Raw genomic sequence first — 22,462 nt, 5'->3', positions numbered from 1 at the left:
TTCTTCTATGTCTGTCATCTTCAGTATGTCAGCTCTTTTCCTGATCACTTCAACAAACATGTACCAGGCACTGACTGACTGTAGAGATACAATAATAAGGAAAAATGGACAGTTCCTGCCCTCATAGGTATTTACAAAAAAATATACTGTATGTGTGCAAAAGGTAACAGCACAGTATGTGTTACATAATACAATGTATGAAAAAGATTCATTTAGGTGCAAACATATAACAAATCCCAAGCATTTTGTGAGTATGTTTACTATGTGACATTTGCCAAGTGCTAAGTACTTTATATGGATTATCTCATTTCATTCTCACAACAATTCTATGAGGTGAATATTATTATTGTCCAATTTAATATATGTGTAAAGTAAGACTGAGAAATTGAATCACATTATATTAACTGGTAGAGTCAGAATTTGAAGCCATGTTGGTCTTACTCAAAATCCATACCCTTAACCACTATGTAAATAACATTTTGAAAAGTAAAAATTAAATAAATAAAAAATCTAGAAGGAAATAGACCAAACTTTTAAGAATCATTTTCTTTAGGAGCTAATGACTTGAATGCAGCTGACAGACCCCACAAGAGCCAGGAGAAAGAGGGAAGGAAACAAAGTCAAAGGGTGCATTGATAGACTGGCAGCGGGCAGTGGTTGATTGCCTGAAGGTTCCTAAAGAAAGTGTAAAACAGGGCTCATGGGATAGAGTGGACAACTGTGTGTGTATTTTATGAAGTGAGGTAATAGTCAAGGTCATTGGATTAAAGCAGGGCAATAAAACAACCATTCATTCTAGTATTTGTTGGTTATTCAAGCATATATGTATGTTACAGGTTGCAGAAACAATGGTGAACAAGATGAATACGATTCTTATGTTTGTGGAACTCACAATTGGAGAAGTAGGCCGAGGCCAGATCATGCAAGGCCTTTTAGCTGAGAAACCATTGGTGGGTTGTAAGCAGGGGAATGACTTGATCTGTTTTCTGTTTTGAAAGGACCATTCTCGCAGTTATGTTAAGGTTGTATCTTGGGAATAAGAACAGAAAGTAAGGTGAGCACTTAGGAAGATAGCGAAGTAGTTCAGGAAAGAGTTGGTAGTAGCCTGGATGAAGGTTATAGCAATGGAGATAGATATATTTTGAAGATAGAGCTGATAGTGCTTGATGATGGATCTGATATGGGAGGCGGCAGGGGGAGAAGTGAGGGATTAAGGATAACTGCTAAGTTTCTCTTTTGAACAAAGGGATGGATGGTGGTGTCATTTATGGAGATGAGAAAGATTGGGGTGGAAGGAACACAGTCTGATATTGATTTCATATTGGATATGTTGAGTATAAGGAATTTGTGTATGTGTTTAGTAGGCAAGTTGGCTGTATTGTTATGATGCTCAGAAGAATGCGCTGGAGTCCTCCATTTGGGAGTCCTTGATGCAAAGACAGTAACTGGAGTCATGAGCAAAGGTAAGATTGTCTAGGTAGAGGAGAGAATGGAGAGCAAGAAAAGAATTGAAAAAAGACAAGACAAGAATTGGAACTCCAACAGAACTGAGAACAACAGCTTCCTAAGGAGCTTGGTGTAGGCAGAAATCATTCCACCAATGCTGTGCTGACAAAGGTCACTCGTGACTTCCTGCTCCCTTGAATCCTATGGATATATTTTAGCCATACTCTTTCTGAATCCACTGCTACATTATGATACCACTGTCCACTCCTTCCTATGAAACTAGACTCTCCAGGTTTTCCATTCTCTCCTTCTAAGTAAGTTTCTTTGCCCTTTATTGGACATGTGAAACTTTGTTGTTCCCCAGGAAGACTAAAGAATTATACTCTATGTTGAACTGTCAAGAACAGCTTCTGGAGCCACATCTTCTCTAGAATTGGGAAGCTGCTTGCAGATTTTGGAGGCTGTTGGTTTCAGAACTTCATGGAGATGAGGGATAAATCCAGACAGTTGTTATGTCAGGAAAGAGAATTCCAGATACAGTAAGGGGCAGGTACAAAGGCCCCGAGGTGTGAATGTGCTTGGTGCATTTGAAGAACATTTCAACATTTCACCAAAGAGATTCTGGTTACTTTTAAGTCAGAGCCAGCATAACCAGATACATCAAATGTGGACTATGAAAGAGAGGAGTCAAGGATGACTCCAAGGTTTTTGGCAAAAGTACACAGAAGGACAAAGTTGCCATTTACTGAGGAAGTAAAAGGTTATGGGAAAAACAAATTTGGGGAGGAAAATTAGCTTGGTTTGGGACATGTTAAATTTCTGATGCCTAACACACATTCAAATGGAGATGTTGGGTAGGCAGTTGGTTATAAAGGTCTGGAGTCCATGGGAAAGAGACAAGCTGGAGATACAAATTCAGGACTCATTGGCTTATATGTGGTATTTACAGCCATGGGACTGAATAAAGTCACCAAAGAAATTCACTGAAGAAAAGATGATCAGGCCCTGGGGGTTTTAGGGAGGGTTTTAAGGAGAATGGAATGGTAAACTATATTAAATGCTGTCACATGGGTGGCTTTTCTTTCCACCTTCCTTCCTTCCTCCCTCCTTCACTCATGACTATAAAAATGACAAAGCTGTGTGGAATTCAGCCTTCCTATGCCCAGACTTAAAATCAAACATCTTTCCCTTTTTTCCTCTCCCCTAAATATGTACTATAAACCCCAGGCACTTCTGAACTGTTGTGTTCTAATCTGGGCCCCACACTCCAAGGGATCCTGACAAAAAAATCATGCCATATAGTAGGACCTGAAAAAGCTGAGACAATTTAGCCTGGGGGAACAGAAGACTTTCCAGGGATGACAATAGTTGTGATCAGCTACCCCGTGTCATAATTAAGATTGTTGACCAAAAATTGCAGTCATTCAACTTTTCCAAAAGTGGCATGGGATTCTCAGGCAGTAGTGAGACCTTTGTGACTTTCAACATGATGATTCTGTCTTTCAAAAATCATACTCTTGTTCTAGCTCTGAGATGCTGGTGAATACTGTTTGCATACCTAACTGGTACCCTTTGTAGTGGAAATAGCTACAACACACACGTGAAATCTCACAGTCACGTAATCAACCATTTTACTAAATACAAGCAAATTCTCATTCACATACAGCTAAAGAAAACATTTTTTCCACATTTCATTACAATGCACAACAAAGTGAGGAAAAGTTTACAGTACATTTTATTCTGGAATAGGAGACAATCTAATCCAACATGCAGTTGTGGTCTTTGTTACAAGTTAGTTGATCTTTTCTTTTACCTATGTAGTAAAATAGCTTCTAAAGCTTTATCCTTAGTATTGTATTAACACCTGATTTTTTCACACTTATTTTCTAAAACCCACTTATTGCAGTGACAACAGCACTGAATTCTACTAAAATGATTTTTTAAATTTCTAGAACTTGTTTAAGCAATTAAGCTCAGCCACCTTTGCTGGATCCTGTGCTGAGTATTTTTAAACCTGCCTAAAAAAATGCAAGGAATGAGAACAGTATACATATAATGTATTTTAGACAAGAAAACTGTAAAGGTTTTGTTCCTATCCTTTTTTTTTTTGAACTGACAGAATCCACTCAACTCATTTATCCACTGGATAATCTTGTTTTCAGAATCTTCTTAATATAATTAAGTACAGTAGTTGGTGAAACTTTGTCTTTAACCCATTTACCATCTTTCATTTGCCTTCTGAAACCACAAAGCTGGCAACTTAATTACTCCACCCAAGCCAGGTCATGTGGAATGAATGTAGACGATGATTGGTTCACTTGTAGTTGATGCTGCAGGTTGGTCCAAGGTGTTTTTTTTTTTTTCCATAATTTTCATTATTTGGCTGCTTCATTCTGGCTGAAGTAAATTCCCAAACGTTCAGATTCAGTCACATTCATACTGAAGTTCAATATTATATGTCAAAGCAATTTACCATTGTCAGGCCTTCCTATCACAATGGATATGAGAAACCTGACTATTCAGAATTGTTTTCTTACTGTGAAAGGTATGGCTTTTGCCTAGCTCAACTGGCTACAGTCCAAAGAATAATTTAAAGCATGACCTCTCTTCAAGAAGATAATGGAAGCTTAAGCCAACCATTTCAATTTTCTGATGCAATTAGATGTCTGTTCACCTGAGAATTAAGAGCTGACTCTCCAGAATAGCCAAGAATCCAGTGTAGGTATATGGCAAACAGGTGGCTAAGGTCATTGTGAGTTGAGTATTTTATCCCCATCCCACTCCCCTTCGCTGTATTTGGTTCCTTTCAATAATATGTCCACTGTGTTTCAGTGATAAGAACACTTGTAGCCCACACAGTTTTAATGTGTTTTGAGTTGTGCAATTATTTACTCATTTAAAGCCCTCTTGTCAATGATACCTGAATTGGCTTTACCTTTTGTTTCATCCCCAGGTTCCCTCAGGATTATAGCTGAGTCGTGAGCAATAAGGAAACATATCCTAACATGTAGAGAACATTTATTTACAGTAATATCTCTTCCAAAGTAAACAAATTAATAACAGTTCATTCATCTGATAGCAGGCACAAGATGATGCAGTGGAACAAGAACTAGGAGTCAGGAGACCTTCCCCTTAGCCAGGTGAATCTCCTGCTTCTTAGTTTACTCTTGTAAAGTGGGGAAGAAAACCTCACAGGCCTGTTGTGATGATCAGTAAGTGATTCAAGGGACTGTGAAGTGTTTGCAAGGGTCACAGCGCCTCTTGTTGAGCAGGTACTCAGTACAGGCTGTTTTCACAGGCAGTCCCTGTACATTGCTGCCAGGTACCTGAAGAGTCAGGCAGGTGAAACTCAAGGCATGGTCAGAAGGGACAGAGGGTATGGCATGGATTACACTGTTTCTTCTACTTATATGGTAATTTGCATGGGACAGTTTCTTTCACACTGTTGGTTATTCCATCACAAGGGTGTACATTTTCTGGAATGTGATAACATCAGTATGTATAATGGCCTCCCTTTTCATAGTCACACCAATTTTACTAGAACAACAGGCCTTGAAAGGGTCATAGTAAATAGCTGGTCCATGCCCCTCATTCTACGGATGAGCTGTTTAGAAGCCAATAGGTACCTTACAACCAAACCCAGCACACACGCTTGGTGTGGGATATTCTCACTGATTAAGTTGATCTCATAGTCATTTTTAGTTTTGCGAATTGTTTCCAATGTGATACTTTTTTCCCCTTTATACATATCTTTATGTTTGTGGCCTATGAATGAGCTGAAACACCAACAAATAGTTATTCTGTCTGTGGGTGTATTTTTCTGGAGCCTAGCTCCCCAAACCTCAGCCCCTTGACATGTGATCCACAAAGGGCACATGGAGCGGCCACTGCCCAGAATGGGCCACAAACAGTGCCTGGCCCATATCAGTAATTCAGTCCCTCAGTCACAGCACCCAGGCTCCCACATCCACCCACCCACAGCCTGTCAGAAACCCCTTGAGAAGGAGGCTCACTTGTATGTAAAATGGAGGTTGAGTCCATTCAGTCACGCAGGGATTCTTTTCATTTTGATCACTTTTAAGTTCAGGTGGGAGAGCATGTTTTGGAAATAAAACAGCTGACTAGCACAAACATCTCCTTTCTGATTTGACAACCTCTTCTGAAGAGTGAACCACATTTGGTACAAATCCACTCTTCACCCCTTCCCATCCCTCCTGGATTGTAATATCCCCCCTTTTAACCAGCTCATATATGTCTCTTGTCAGGTCTGTGAAGGCTTTCTCCACATTAATGGCGTCTCGGGCTGACGTTTCAATGTACTTCATGCCGTACGCAGCAGCCAGTTTCTCTGCCTCGTGGCGAGTCACTTGCCTCTGTGTATCCAGGTCACACTTGTGACCCACCAGAACAAATACAATTTGGTAGGGCTGAACGTGCACTTTGGTCTCTTCTAACCACTCATGGACATTCTGGAAGGACCTGCGGTTGGTAATGTCAAATAAGAGAAGACCACCTACTGAGTTCCTGTAGTAGGCGCGAGTGATGGATCTAAAACACAAGAAAGAAGTAAAGAATAAAGGCCATGCCCAAACTCCTGTACTTCGATGAACTCAGATAGTGTATTCTAGTGTGTCTGGTTACTGACACAGTCCTTTAGTAAAGATGATTTTCTTTTTTTTAAACAATGGAATGCAAATGTCATTCTGTAATAATAACACATGAGTTTTCAGTTGGGCAAAACTAAGAGATAGCATCTTCTGGAAAAGAATGCTCATGGCCTTACAGGCATTTTCCCTTGATTCAGGTAGAACTACAGCTCACTCTCCCACCCTGGCAAAATGGGATACCGAAGTCACAGGTTATTCTGAAGAAAAGTGAAATAATGAATGTTAAAATGTTCTCTGACCTGGAGAGCTCATGATAAATTCTAGCAGTTGAAACAGAATTTAAAAAGATTAGAAGTGAATTTATGACAGATGACAGAAAGTGTTTATGAGTATATACACATATACTGCAATATGCTCCATTTTTTTCCATTTATCACTTCTTCTTTAAGGGGGTCCTCCATCTCTTCTCTGAGGAGAAACACATTTTGTTTTTTATTTTCTAGGCCATGTAGACATGGGAAAAATAAGAATGGTCTGTAAAGGTGTCGAGCAGAGTGCCTGTCAGCCCTATTTCCTGACACGTTTCAGAGAGGCTGACTCAGGAGCTACCACTGGGAAAAACTGCCCAAATAGCAAAAATTTCCCCTTAAAATGATACAACTTATTTAAAGTGGTGTACCTGGAATATTTCTAAAACCTAAAGGTTTAGGATCTAAAACCCTTGCCGTACTTAAACAGAAGAAACCTCCAATATTTTAACTTCTTGAGTTGAGGAGCATACATATGTTAGGGTGCTTAGAGCATATTAGAGCTTATTAGAGGGTGTCAAACTATTTGCTTCTACAATCACTTGTTTTAGACTACTGTGCTTTTTGATCTATGTCTATTTTTAGGTTTTCTGTCTCCTTCGATGAAAAAGATAACAATGAGGGACTCAATAGCTTAAGGCTTAGGACAAATGGCCCAGTGATAAGAGAACATTGTCCAGGGAACTACAGTCCAAGCTAGATGATAGTAAGAACAAATGTTACAAATGAGTTCAAGTCTCCAGAACCAGGCAAATCAGCCCTGGAGACTGGAAGCATTGCTAATTCTCTTATGTTTAAAGGTTCGTGGAGAATGGTAGGTGTAATCAGAAAATTCAACATGAACAAAGGTTTTGATTCGTGAACAACTTGGTTCAGGAAATTGGTGAGCAAGCTGTAGATCCCTGTCAAAACTCTAAAAGACATTATTGTATTAATGGTTTGTGAGTATTTAGAAAGTAACAAAGCCCTTTCTAAACACAATATAGGGCTACATAAAAATTAAAACTTCCATTCATCAAAAAATTTTCTTAAAATTCAAAGACAAATGACAAACCAGGAGAATATTTTATAACATATATGACAGAAAAGGATAATAATCTATAAAAAACTTTCAAATCAATATCACCCAATAAATAATAAGCAGTGAATATGAAAAGGCTTTTCATACAGAAAGAGATTCCAGTAAACTATAAAAGATACCTTTTTTCACTTCTAATATGAGAAATGTAATCACCAATTCAAAGTGAACCTGTACAAGGATATTTGTCACAGTGTTGTTTGTGCAAGTTGGGGGTGGGGTGGGGTGGAGACAAGTTTGTAGTAAACTCTTCTACTTTTCTTCGACTACCTAACCAGTATTTTCTATGCTCAATTAGTGTTCAATAAATGATTAAATAATCATAAACATTTGAAAATGAATAAAGGCTATTGAGTCCTTTTGATCTAGTTCCTGCTGCCTTATGTGACTTTAGCTCAAATAGTTTTCTCTCACTTGTCTTAATACATGCTGTTTTATGTCCCTGGGCTTTTCCTGTCTTTGCTTGGGTAGTCATCTTCTCCAGGTAGCCTTTTCTGTGTTCAGACATATAATTACACATGATGCATATACTACAAAGGAAAGACAAAGGGTTGTAGGAGAAAATTAAACCTGTCCATTGGTTACTCATTATATGCTAAGCGTTATAGTCGGGAGTGGGCATACAAATATGAACAAGACACTCTTTTATATAATTGCTGATTATGTATTTCCTCCCACTATGCCAGCACAGAAGTTCTAAGAGGGAAGGGCCTGTGTCTGTTTTGTTTACAAGGCGTCCTCTTGTGTGTTTCCCCGGGCTGTTTCCCCAGAAACAAGCCCAGCGCCTGACATGCAGTGGATGATCTCTGAATGTGTGCTGGTTGCAAGAAGGAATCAATCATCAGTATCTATTTCATATAATTTATATATATATATATATAATGATAGATACTCTGTGTGCTCGTTGCAAGATATATGTGTATCTCTTTATATCTATGTCTATAAGTAGCTATCTCTGTATATCATCTGTCTATACCTGTCAGTTATGTTACGATGACCTGGAAACATTTTTGAAAGTAATGTAGCATAAGGACTGAGATTGATAAATTACAGTGATCAATTCCAGCTAGTTTATTAGCCACCAAGGGGCAGATTGGTGGAATTGTGGTGCAAGCAATACGTATTATCAACTGGCCCTCCCTGCCAGGGTGCTTCTTACCCTGCACTGAACTCCAGGCTAGCTGAAGGTGGGCTTGAGCAGAAATCCCCAGACCCTTGGTATCGTCCCTATGGGGCCGCGACCAGGACCAGGAAGTCCTCTTTCCCCAGGGGTTGTTCAAGCCGCGAAGACCCTCCCACTGCTCGGGGCCCCGGCTGCGCTCCCACCTGAACCTCTCTTGACCCGCGGTATCCCAGATCTGGAGCTTGATGCGTTTTCCTGGCTCGATCTCCACCAGACGGGAGAAAAAATCCACTCCCACAGTGGGGTCCGAAACCTGGGCAAAACGGCCTTCGGTGAAGCGGCGGATCAGACAGGACTTGCCCACCGTGGAATCCCCGATGACAATGAGCCGGAACTGGTATAGCCAGATGGCCTCCATGGCCGGGTATCAGCAGGTCTCCTTGGCCCGGGCCGGCCGTGGGCGGCGAGAGGGGCGCCCAGCCGAGGCCTCGGAGAGCGTGGCTTGGTCCGGATCTAGATCGGCCGCGAGCACATCGCTGGCCTGGGAGCCTGAGGCGAGGTAGGCCCAGGCTCAGGGAGAGCGAAGGAATGGATGCTGCGCTCGCAGAGGTGATGAAATGGCAGCAGCATCAGCACCACGCACTCTGACTCATCACTGACAACCGAGTTACTGTAATCCCGCGCGTAGACGCGACGCTCGGGTCTGCCACACTGTCTGTAAAAGGAGCGCACACAGAAACAGCCGCGGAAAAAAAAAAATACAGCGCCTTCCTTTCCTTTCTCATTCCTCCACCCACCGCCTCTTCCTAATTTTTTTTCTCTATCTCCAAATAGCAAAAGTAATACCTTTTCATTAAAACTAGCAAAACAATCCAAAATGTACACAAAAAGGTAGATCCATAATTATCTGACTCCTCCCTCCCCAAGATAGTAACAGCTTGGGATATATTCTTTCATGTGTATTGCCATGCAAATATACATACACATAAAAATTTATTGCTGTTTGATTCTACAAAGATTGGATCACATTGGACCATTATTCTGGCATTTGTTTTTTGCAATTAATAAAGAATCATAGACATCCTCCATTTCCAACTCGTTTTCCTTTTACCATGACAATGCTGCAATAATGATTCTAAGTATAGTCACACATATGTTATTTCTCTTTCAAAACGGACTGGGAAGTCAAAGAGTATGAACATTTTAAATGTAATGGATTTGGGCATTATACATTGTAAAAATACTTAACAATATAAATTCTACTTAGCAATATGTGAAAAGGCCATTTCTTCACATTTTTTTCAAGCATCATGGTATAGTCTTTCTGAATTCTTACCAGTCTGGTGTAGTTAAATAAAAAGGTGCTCATTGCTTTGTTTTACATTTCCCTGACTACTAATGAGGTCAATACCATTTCTTGTGCATTGACCATTTGTGTTTCCTTTTCTGGGGATGGCCTCTCTGAATCCTTTGTTCTTTTTTAAAAAATGTAATCCCTTATCATTGCCTTACTAAACTAAAAAACAGTTTTATTGGTATATAATTCACATACCATACTATTCGCTCATTTGAAGTGTACAATTCAATGGTTTTTAGTATAGTCACAGAGTTGTGCAACCCTCACCACAGTCAATTTTAAAATATTTTCATCATCCCCAAAACAGACCCCTACCTTTTAGCCCATCATCCCTCTATCATCCTTCCCTCCTAGCCATAGGCAACCACTAATCTACTTTCTGTCTCTATAGATTTCCTTATTTGGGACATTTCATACAAAGGGAATTATACAATATGTGGCTTCTTTTCATAGAAGCTTTTTCTGGCTTTATAACTGGCTTTTTTCACTTACTATAATATTTTAAAGGTTCATCCCATTCATTTTTATGACTGAGTAATATTCCACTGTGTGGATGTACCATTTTGGTAATCCATTTATCTATTGATGGACATTTGGGTTGTTTCTACCTTTTGGCTATTATAAATAATGCTGCTCTGATCATTTGTGTACAAATGTTTGTCTGCACACATGTTTGAACTCTTTTGGCTTTAAACCTAGGAGTGGAATTTCTGAGTTCAATGGTGACTGAATGTTGAATGCTTTGAGGAAATGCCAGATTGTTTTCCATAGTGGCTGCAATGTATGAGGGTTCTTATTTCTCCGTATCTTCCCCAACACTTGTTATTTTCTGACTTTTTGACTCTAGACATCCTAGTGGGTGTGAAGCGGTATAGCTCATTGTGGTTTTGATTTGCATTTCCCTGAAGACTAATGACAATGTGCATATTTTTACATTCTTATTGACCACTTGTGTATCTTCCTTGAAGAAATGTAGACTCAGATCCTTTTCCCACTTTTAAACTGGGTTATTTGTCTTTTTATTATTAAGTTGTAAGAATTCTTTATATATTCTAGGTACAAGTCCTTTATCACATATATGATTTGTAAATATTTCTCCCACTCTGTGTACCCTTTTTTTTTTAAATGAAAAATTTAACTCAAAATAATGCATGCATGCTAAGTACCTTGGTATACTCAATACAAAATGATGCTGGAGAGTTTACAAAGTTGGTGATGGAATACAGTAGTTTCCAAGGAACTTACTTACTCAGACCTTCACAGGGCCCTAGAAAACTTCATTTTTAACAAGAATCCCAAAAGATTCTAGGCCTTAATTAAAAGTGTGGTTTAGGGAAGCACTTTAAACTTTCACTCTGTGTCAGATTACATATACAATGAAAGTAAATTATAAATCGGGCGCCTGGGTGGCTCAGATGGTTAAGCGTCTGCCTTCGGCTCAGGTCATGATCCCAGGGTCCTGGGATTGAGTCCCGCATCGGGCTCCCTGTTCCTTGGGAGCCTGCTTCTCCCTCTGCTTCTCTCTCTCTCTATCCCTCTGTCTCTCATGAATGAATAAATAAAATCTTTAAAAAAAAAGTAAATTATAAATCATGTAATTGAACAAAAAGCTTTTCTTTATAGAAACTATTAAATAGATACCTAAATACAAGATGGATTTTAAAATGAAATGTTATGTGTATTTGTAAAGACCGATACACTAATAAAGAGCTATACAACATGAACAGCAAATCCAAGTACAAATGAAGATAATCCTCTGAATTCCATGTTTCATCGAGCATCAAAAACCACCAATCTTTTAGTCCTTTTCTTGTACATTATTCTGTATCCACATTCTCTGCATCTGATTGGATCCCTGGATTTTATTTCATTTTCTGTGTGACATTCTCTGCAGATCTATATCATTGGCTGCTGCTTTGGGGGTTGAACGTCCTTTTCGGTGTCCATTGATAGTCCCTCTAAATACAACCAGCCAATTCCCTACCCATGTAGCCCGCAGAAACTTCGTACTCTGAACTCTGTGTACCCTTCTTGCACTTTCTTGAAGGTGTCTTTGAAGCACAGAGTTTTAAATTTTGATGAAATAGAAATTATCTTTTTTTCCCTTTTGTTGCTCATGTTTCTGGTGTCATGTCTAAGAGGACTTTTGCCAAATCCAAGGTCATGAAGATTCACTCCTAGGCTTTCTTCGAAGATTTTTGTAGTTTTAACTCATACATTTAGGTCTATGCTCTATTTTGAGTTAATTTTTAAATATGCTAGAGGTAGGGATCCAACTTAATTCTTTTACGTATGGATATCTAGTTGTCCAAGCACCATTTGTTGGGAGAGGGTATTCTTTCCCCATTCAATTATTTTGACACCCTTTTTGAAAATCAATTGACCATAGACCATGGGTTTATTTCTGGACTCTCAATTTTATTCCATTGGTTTATATGTCTAGTCTTATGCCAGTAACACATTGTCTTGATTTTTTTAATTTAATTTAATTTTTAATTTTATTTATTTGAGAGAGAGAGTGAGAGAGAGAGCACAAGAGGAGGTAGGGTCAGAGGGAGAAGCATACTCCCTGCTGAGCAGGGAGCCAGATGCGGGACTCGATCCTGGAACTCAGGGATCATGACCTGAGCCGAAGGCAGTCGCTTAACCAACTGAGCCACCCAGGCGCCCCACATTGTCTTGATTATTGTAGCTTTGTAGTAAGTTTTGAAATCAGGAAGTGTGAGTCCACCTCCTGTGTTCTTTTCCAAGATTGTTTTGGTTGTTTGGGGCCTCTTTTAATTCCATATGAATTTTAAGATCAGCTTGTCAATTTCTGCAAATAAGGCAGCTGGGATATTGATTGAGATTTTATTAAATTTATAGATCAATTTGAGGAGTATATTCATCTTAATGAAATTAAGTTAAATTAAATTAAATTAAGTCTCCTAATGCTTGAACATAGGATGTTTTTCCATATATTTGGGTCTTTTAAAATTTCTTTTAACAATGTTTCTTGGTTTTCAGTTTACAAGTCTTACACTTCTTTTGCTATTTCTAAGTATTTTATTCTTTTTGATGCTATTGTGAATGGAGTTGTTTTCTTAATTTTATTTTCAGATTGTTCATTGCAAGTGTATAAAAATACAACAGAGGCTGTTTGTGGTGGATGTGATGGCTTCAAGGTTACTTCGTGGAATTGGAGTGCTGGCCACGCAGGACCTCAGGGCACACGGTCCCAATGGAGTCGCCACGGTGCAGTTCATGGCATCTGCAGGTGGTGTTCCTACTGAGACGAGCAGGCACCCGGGCTGGAGAGGGAGGTCATGATGACTGCATGGAAGGGGTTAGACCCATAAATATGCTAGCCCCACAGGCAACTTCAGGCCCAAAGAAGACCCTAATTTAGTCCCATCTATCATCAACAAGCAAATAGTGGGCTGCATCTTTTAAGAGGACTATAGTGCCTTCATCTGTTTCTGGCTGCACAAAGGTGAGATCCACTGATGCCCTAGCTGTGGAACCCATTACAAGCTGGTGCCCCACCAGTTGGCCCACTGAGCCTTTGCACTAACTTACTCAAAATGTGCTGTGAAGTTTCTTCCTTCCACTAAAGAGCAACCATTGCATTGGCTCCTTCTCCTCCCTCCCCCAAAATACAATAGATTTTTATTTATTTATTTATTTATTTTTTAAAGATTTTATTTATTTGACAGAGAGACACAGCGAGAGAGGGAACACAAGCAGGGGGAGTGGGAGAGGGAGAAACAGTCCCTCTGCCGAGCAGGGAGCCCGATGCGGGGCTCAATCCCAGGACCCTGGGTCTATGACCTGAAGCCGAAAGCAGACGCTTAATGACTGAGCCACCCAGGCACCCCTACAATAGATTTTTAATTGATTTTATGATTTCCAATCTTGCCAAACTCATTTACTAGTCCTAATGGTATTTTTTAGGGTATTCTATATGATTTGGTCAAATGGTTTGTCTGCAACTGATCATGTAATCATGAGATGATCATGTGCTTTTTGTTTTTGTATTCTATTGATATGATGTATTACATTAATTGGTTTTTCGATGTTGAGTTAACCTTGCATTCCTGGTATAAATCCTACTTGATCATGGTGTATAATTTTTTTTTAAAGATTTATTTATTTATTTGAGAGAGAGAGAGTACATGAGAGGGGGGAGGGTCAGAGGGAGAAGCAGACTCCCTGCTGAGCAGGGAGCCTGATGTGGGACTCGATCCCGGGACTCCAGGATCATGACCTGAGCCGAAGGCAGTCGCTTAACCAACTGAGCCACCCAGGCGCCCCGGTGTATAATTTTTTAAATATGTTTTTAGATTTGATTTGCCAGTGTTTTGTTGAGGATTTCTGTATCCAGCTTTATAGTATTTATCGGTCTGTAGGTTTTTTTTTGTTTTTGTTTTTTTTTATTGTGATGTCCACTTCTGGTTTTAGCATCAGGGTAATATTGGCCTCATAACATGAGTTCAGAAGTGTTCCTTCCTCTTCTGCTATTTGGAAGAGTTTCTGAAGAATTGGTTTTAATTCTTTTTAAATGTTTGCTAAAATTCAAGCCAGTTGGGCCTGGGCTTTTCTTTGTAGGTAGTATTTTGATTACTAATTCAATCTCTTCACTTGTCGTAGGTCTATTCAGATTGTCTTTTTCTTCTTCTTTTTAAAATTTTAAATGTATTTTATTTAACCAAATATATCCAAAACTATAATCAATTTTATAATCAGTTACCCAATTTATAAGCAATATAAAATTATGAATGAGATGTTTTATATATTTTTAGTACTAAATCTCAGAAATTTGGTGTGTATTCTACACCTATAGCACATCTCGACTTGTACCAGCAATGTCGCTTGTGGCTTGTGGCAGTGCAGCCCGGAGAGCCCCCCCCCCCACCCGCCAGCTGCATCCTCCCCCTACAACTCCTTCTCAAGACCAGCTGGCTGGTGCCCTAGGCCCCACCCACCCCCCCTCTTAGATTACATCACAAAGCCCACAGGCAGGCAAGTGGGGGCAGATATACCCACCCTGTCTGGTGTGCTCAGATGCTCACATTCCCCCCACCTCAAGGTACCCAAGTTCTAAAAGGAAGTGATGGTCACCACAGAGCCATGGGGGTGGTTGGTCTGCCAGCTGGCCACTGGTGTTAAAAGGCCAGAAGCAGGAGTCTGAAGCCCCTTTGGTCCCTCACCCACAATGGCCCGCCACTCTGGCCACTGTTTTTTGAGTCAGCTTCAGTAGTTTGCATCTTGGTGGGAATTTTTCCATTTCATCTAAGTTATCCAATTTGTTGGCATACACTTGTTTATAGTATATTCCTTTATGATCCTTTTAAATTTTGTAAGGTCAGTAGTAATGTCCCCTCTTTCATTTCTGATTCTAGTAATTTGAGTCTTCGCTCTCTCGCTCTCTTTTTCTTGGTCAGTCTAGCTAAAGGTTTGTCAATTTTGTTGATCTTTTCAAAGAACTAACTTTTCTTTTGTTGATTCTATTTTTAATTTACTTTCCATTTCATTTATCTCTGCTATAATCTTTAGTATTTCCTTCCTCCTCCTTGATTTAGGTTGCTTATCTTTTTTCCAGTTTCTTAAGGTGTAAGTTAGGTTATTGATTTGAGATCTTCCTTTCTTCTTCTTCTTCTTTTTTTTTTATTAGAGAGAGAGAGTACAAGCAGGGGGAGCAGCAGGCAGAGGGAGAAGCAGGCTCCCTGCTTAGCAGGGAGCCTGACATGGGACTCGATCCCAGGACCCTAGGATCATGACCTGGGCCAAAGGCAGCCGTTTAACCGACTGAGCCACCCAGGTGCCCCAGATCTTCCTTTTTTCTTAACAGAGGCATTTACAGCTATAAATTTCCCTCTAATACTGCTTTATCTGCATCCCATAAGTTTTGGTATCTTGTGTATTTGTTTTCATTTATCTCAAAGTATATTCTGATTTCTATTTTGATTTCTTTTTTGAGCCATTTGTTATTTGGGATTGTTTTGTTTAATTTCTATATATTTGTGAGTTTCCCACATTTTTTCCTGCTATTGATTTTTAATTGTATTCCATGTGGTCATAGAACATATTTTATATGGTTTATATCCTCTTAAGTTTCTTGAGGTCATTTTATGGCATACCATATGGGTTTATTCTGGACAATACTCCATGTGCACTGGAGAAAAATGCATATTCTGTTTTTGGGTACAGTGTTCCATATATGTGTCTTAGATCTAGTTGGTTTTTAGTGTTTTCCAAGTCTTCTATTTTCTTCTTGATCTTCTGTAGAGTTGTCCTAGCCATTATTGGCAGTGGGATGTAAAGTCTTCAACTATTATTGTAGAAATATTTCTTACTTTAATTCCATCAGTTTTTGTCTCATGTATTTTGGAGCTTCGTTGTTGGCTGCTTATATATTTGTAATCACTATACTTCATGATGGATTGACACTTTTATCATTATGAAATATTCCTGTTTATCTCCAGTACCCTATTTTGTTTGTTTGGAAGTCTATTTTGTGTGACACTAGCATAAACATTTCAGCTTTTTTGTAGTTGTTGTTTGCATGATGTATCTTTTGCCATATTTTTTTTTACTTTCAATCAGTTTGTATTGTGGGTTATTAAGCATTTCTACTGTATATATAGTTGTATCATTTTTAAAAATCCACTCTCATAATCTTTGCTTTTTTATTAGATTTTGTTATTGCAATCATTTATATACTTGGATTTGCATGTGTCATTTAATTTAATTTTTCTTTTTCTATATATCTTATGGGATTTTTTATTCCTCTATTCCTTATATCTGTTCATGTCTTCTGCCCGTTTTTAAACTGGATTATTTGTTTTTTTGGTGTTCAGTTTTATAAGCTCTTTATATATTTTGGATACTAACCCTTTATCAGACATGTCATTTGCAAATATCTTTTCCTGTTCTGAGGGTTGCCTTTTAGTTTTGTTGATTGTTTCCTTTGCCATGCAAAAGCTTTTTATCTTGATGAAGTCCCAATAGTTCATTTTTGCTTTTGTTTTCCTTGCCTCAGGAAACATATCTACAAAGAAGTTTCTATGGCTGATGTCAAAGAGGTTACTGCCTGTGTTCTCCTCTAGGATTTTGATGTTTTTGGGTCTCACATTTAGGCCTTTAATCCATTTTAATTTCTTTTTATGTATGGTATAAGAAAGTGGCCCAGTTTCATTCTTTTGCATGTTTTTATCCAGTTTTCCTAACACCATTGGTTGAAGAGACTGTCTTTTTCCCATTGGATATTCTTTCCTGCTTTGTTGAATATTGACCATATAGTTGTGCGTTCATTTCTGGGTTTTCTATTCTGTTCTGTTGATCTGTGTGTCTATTTTTCTGCCAATACCATAATGTTTTGATCACTAAAGCTTTGTAATATAACTTGAAGTTCAGAATTGGGATGCCGCCACCTTCGCTTTTCTTTTTCAAGGTTGATTTGGCTATTTGGGGTCTTTGGTGGTTCTTTCAGAATGGCTGAAATTAAAAACACAAGAAATAAGAAGTGTTGACAAGAATATGGAGAAAAAGAAACACTTGTGCAATGTTGGTGGGAATGCAAAGTGGTGTAGATTCTGTGAAAAACAGTGTGGAGGTTTCTCAGAAAATTAAAAATAGAACTACAATATGATCCAGTAATTCACTACTGAGTATTTACCCAAAGAAAATGAAAACACTAATTTGAAAAGATATATGCACCCCTATGTTTATTGCAGCACTATTTACAACAGCCAAGATATGGAAATGACCCATGTCCATCGATAGAAGAATGGATAAAGAACAGGTGGTATGTGTGTGTATGTATATAAATATATATAATGGAATATTACTCAGCCATAATAAAAGATGAGATCTTGCCATTTAAATGACCTGGATGGATCTAGAGAGTATAATGCTAAGTGAAATAAGTCAGTCAGAGAAAGACAAATACCATATGATTCCACTCATGTGTGGAACTTAAACAAAACAAAGAAAGAAGGAGACAAAAAACCAGACTTAACTACAGAGAACAAACTTGTGTTTGCCAGAGGGAAGGTGGGTGGGGGGGATGTTGAAACAAGTGAAGGGAATTAAGAGTACACTTATGTTGGCAAGCACTGAGTAATGTATAGAATTTTTGAATCATTATATTGTAACCTGAAGCTAATGTAACACGGTATGTTAGTTATACTGGAATTAAAATAAAAACTAAGGAAACAACATTGGTACATCACTAATAACTAAATTCCACACTTTATTAAAATTTCACTAATTTTCCCTGATGTCCTTTTTCTTTTCCAGTATCCCATCTAGGATGCCACATTGCATTTTGTCATCATGTCTCCTTAGCCTCCTCTGGTCTGTGACTGTTTCTCAAAGTTTCTTGGTTTTTGATAATTAGAGACCTTTGAGGAATATTGGTCAGAGATTTAGTAGACTCTCATTTGGGATTTGTTTGATATGCTTCTCATGCTTCTACTAGTTAGGAGTAGACCTCTATAATGTGAATGTTTGTTTGCTTGATGTAGGAGTAGACCTCTATAATGTGAATGTTTGTTTGCTTGATGTTGTCTGAGTAATCCCTTAACTTATCATCATTTTAAAAAATTCTATTATCTTGGGGCACCGGGGTGGCTCAGTCAGCTAAGCGTCTGCCTTTGGCTCAGGTCATGATCCTAGGGTCCTGGGATTAAGCCCCGGGTCAAGCTCCTTGCTCAGTGGGGAGTCTGCTTTTCCCTCTGCACAGGGTGCTTTGTGCCTGTGTTGCCTTCGTGAGTACTGACCCAGGGTGTTCTGGTGTGTGCCATGCTGGAGTTGCTTTTGTGGATGGCTGGGGCTGGTGTGGGCTGGGGGCTAGGGGCTCACTGAGGCAGCAGACCAGTTAGGGCGCCCAGACTGTGCACTGGTCTGTGCTTTTAAGGTGAAGGGGAATGTAAACTGTGGAGCTCACCAACCCCTCCAACTCAGAGAAAGTTCCAGCAGCGGAGCTCACCAACCCCTCCAACTCAGAGAAAGTTCCAGCAGCTCCCTCACCATTTGGTGGAGTTCTAGGGCTGGTTCCTTTATATTCTAGTTGCCCTTTAAAAGGTTTAAAACCATGGCTTTTTTTTTTTTTTTTCTGTTTCCCAGGGCAGACAAATCTGCTCCTGGTCTCTCAATACTATCTCTCCCCACTGCAGTTCACAGTGTCAGGGGTGGGGGTTCCCTTTGTTACTTTGTCTCCCTCTCTCCTGCTGTTCTCTGTGTGGTCTCTTTATCTTTTGTTGTGCTGACACTGTTCAGTCAGCTATGAGTTCTTCAGGAGGAGATGCTCTATGAATATATATCATTTGGTGTGTTCTGCAGAAGAGGTGAATTCAGGGTGTTCCTATGTCACCATCTGGGACCAGAAACTGTAGTTAAACTTTTTTGAAACTTTTAATTTTTATATAATTATATTTTTACCCATAACATAGCTTCCCCTAACAGTAATGTTTGCATAATGATTGTACTTATACCTCTTTAAAGTTGTTTGTGGGCACATTGGCGCAGAATTTTTCAGGTTCCGGTTTGTTTAAAATTTTTTTTCTTTTTCTATAACCTTGATATTTGAAACTAGCTTCATTGGATGTGAAATCCTTGGTTCACACTTTTTTCTTTGAAAGAGAAAAAGCATTTCTTGAAAATGCTGCTTCATTGCCTTGCCTTATATGTTGTTTTTGGAAAGCCTGATTCAGATTAATTAATTTGACTTCATGGATAATTTCATCATTTTGCCTAGAGGCTTAGAGGATATATCTTATCTTTCATGTCTAATAATTTTACTAGGATATGTCTTGGAGTTGATCATTTTGGTTTATTTTCCCAGAAACCTAGTGGGACCTTTCAATGTGTAGACTAAAGTCTTTCACTTTGGAAATTTTTCTTGGATTATAGGTTTAAATCTTTTAAATATTAGTTCTGTTACATTGTTTTGTTTTTCTTCCCCAGTAATTCCAATTACATATTGCCATTCCTTTGCTTCTCTTTCAATTCACCAATTTCTTTCTATCCTTTTTACTTTCTTCTTGGTTTTATTTTCATTCTCTCAGTTATTTTTTCTGCCTTTTTCAATGCACCTTATTAAATTTTCTTGAGTCTATTTTCTCTTTACAACCTTGTAATTTATCTTCACTTCTGAGATAATTTTATCTCTTTCTTCCATTTATTTTCTAGTCTGATCAATTTTCTCATTGTTTTTTTCTTGATTTATTTTGAAAGTCTGAATCCAGGTGATTTTTTTCATATCCCCAAATGTTTGTCTGCATGTTTTTTAATTCAGTTTGGAATGTTGTCTTACAGGTTTTTTTTCTGCTTCACAGTTGTTTTCTGTAAAGAGATGTTTATCAGTTGAGGTATGTTGGATCTTGTTTTCTGATTTTTTTGGTACTAACTCTATAGATTTACCAAAAGTTACTTCTCACTTCTTTTTGTCTTATATTTTTTCCCTAGAAGCCATACTTTTTGAAGACTGCTACTTCAAATTGTGCATACTAATAAGTTACTTCCTTTTACTCTGTGTTCTGGCCTACCAGGACATTTTAAAACATATTTTTATACTTGAGTTAGACTTACTCTTTCTTTCAATGATTTTAGATTAATCCTAGGCCCATGACTAACTTCCTTATTTCCTACACTTTTTATCAGCCTGCCTTGCTCATTACAGAAGTTTGTGGTGCACCATGAATGTGACAGAGTACTTCCTGGAATTTGGTATTTTTTTAAAACATAGTTATATTGATGTTTGGGGATTTTTCTGCTTTAAGTTATGCTTCCCCTGTGGTTTTAGTGCCATTTAGAATTTGTTTTTGTTATTTGTATTGAAAGACACAAACCAAGGCAGGCACCATTGTCTTCATCAACCTGGAAGTCTAATTAATCTTTTAAAAATTTTTCCTAACTTAGAAAAACCAGATCCACCGTCCCCTACTTTGCTGAGATCACAAGGTATCATTTTCCTTACCTGACTAGCTTAAGACCGTCCCACCTTTGCTGATGACAAAACAGATCTTGGAAGTGGTCTTAGATTGTAGCTTGTATAAAAGAAAACCTATCCTCAGACACTGGGTAGTATACACTTACCTCTTTCTTTCTTATAAATAGCAGTATTTATTTTAGGTTTTCATTTTAATTCCAGTTAGTTAACAGAGTGTTATATTAGTCTCAGGTATACAATATAGTGATTCAACACTTCCATACATTCCCCGGTGCTCATCACAAGTGCCCTCCTTCATCCCCATCACCTAGTTCACCCATCCCCCACACCCACCTCCCCTCTGCTGACCATCAGTGACTTCTCTATAAATAAGAGTCTGTTTCTTGATTTGCCTCTCTCTCTTGTCCCCCTTTTGATCCTTCGTTTTGTTTCTTAATCCACATGTGAGTGAAATCATATGGCATTTGTCTTTCTCTGACTTATTTTGCTTAGCATAATACTCTCTAGCTCCATCCACGTTGTTGCAAATGGCAAGATCTCATTCTTTTTCAAGGCTGAATAAGATTCCATTGTATATACATACCACATCTTCTTTATCCATTTATCAGTTGATGACATTTGGGCTCTTTCCATAATTTAACTATTGTTTGGATACTAACCCTTTATCAGATATGCCATTTGCAAATATCTTCTCCCATTCTATAGGCTACCTTTTAGTTTTGTTGACTATTTCCTTTGCTGTGCAGAAGGTTTTTATTTTCATGAAGTCCAAATCATTTATTTTTGCTTTTGTTTTCCTTGCCTCAGGAGACATATCTAGAAAGAAGTTGCTATGGCTGATGTCAAAGACGTTACTGCCTGTGTTCTCCTCTAGGATTTTAATGGTTTCCTGTCTCACATCCATTTTGAATTTATTTTTGTTTATGGTATAAGGATGTGGTCCAGTTTCATTCTTCTGCAGGTTACTGTCCAGTTTTCCAACACCATTTGTTGAAGAGACTGTCTTTTTCCCATTGGACATTCTTTCCTGCTTTGTCAAAGATTAACTGACCATACAGTTATGGGTTTATTTCTGGATTTTTAATTCTATTCCATTGATTTATGGTCTCTTCCCTTTTTGAGGCTGAACTTTGTTTCTCCTTTGAAGGACCAAGTTAAGTTCAGCTTTTGTTTTCAGATTTGAGTGATTTTATTTTAACATGTAAATTTGAGTACATATAGTAATGGAATATTTTAAATTCTATACAAATCTTTGTCATTATTCTTTAAGGATAGTGTGCCTTATCTTTTTATGGTCAGCAACAAGATCTTTTGGTCAGTCAAATTTCTTAGTTTCCTTTTTATTTTTATGGAATAAAAGGTCCAATTTACTTTGGAACTTTACCATATATTTGCTTCTGATCTTTTAAAAATTATTATGTTTTATTTAATGAATACTTGCTCATTTAACAATATAATCTGGTCATAAATGTCATATTCTCATCTCTGACTATGAGGCAGTCATATTTCTAGGTGTTTAATGCCATTCTAATACCAGTTGGTCTTGCTCTCTTTTTAGAGCTGATTTTAAAAATCATTCTTTTAGGATTTGCCTCTCTGATATACTTACT

The 22,462-nt window shown here is 38.3% G+C and overlaps 1 protein-coding gene and 2 pseudogenes across 1 annotated transcript; 1 reads left to right on the top strand and 2 right to left on the bottom strand.

Annotated features, from left to right (window-relative positions):
• Positions 1-2,786: 2,786 nt before the first annotated feature.
• On the bottom strand, positions 2,787-9,350 carry RAB39B (RAB39B, member RAS oncogene family). Its single transcript, XM_027607318.1, has 2 exons — positions 8,766-9,350; positions 2,787-5,994 (listed from the first exon to the last, which is right to left on the bottom strand). The coding sequence occupies exons 1-2, from the start codon at positions 8,978-8,980 to the stop codon at positions 5,568-5,570; spliced, it is 642 nt and encodes a 213-aa protein (XP_027463119.1). The 5' UTR covers positions 8,981-9,350; the 3' UTR covers positions 2,787-5,567.
• Positions 9,351-11,384: 2,034 nt separating this feature from the next.
• LOC113931058 lies at positions 11,385-12,476 on the bottom strand (annotated as a pseudogene).
• A 237-nt stretch (positions 12,477-12,713) lies between these two features.
• LOC113931234 lies at positions 12,714-13,616 on the top strand (annotated as a pseudogene).
• Positions 13,617-22,462: the final 8,846 nt, after the last annotated feature.

Source organism: Zalophus californianus, chromosome X (genome assembly GCF_009762305.2).
Source record: "Zalophus californianus isolate mZalCal1 chromosome X, mZalCal1.pri.v2, whole genome shotgun sequence".
In the NCBI taxonomy this organism is placed as follows: domain Eukaryota; kingdom Metazoa; phylum Chordata; class Mammalia; order Carnivora; family Otariidae; genus Zalophus; species Zalophus californianus.
This window is presented reverse-complemented; position numbering and strand designations above follow the sequence as displayed.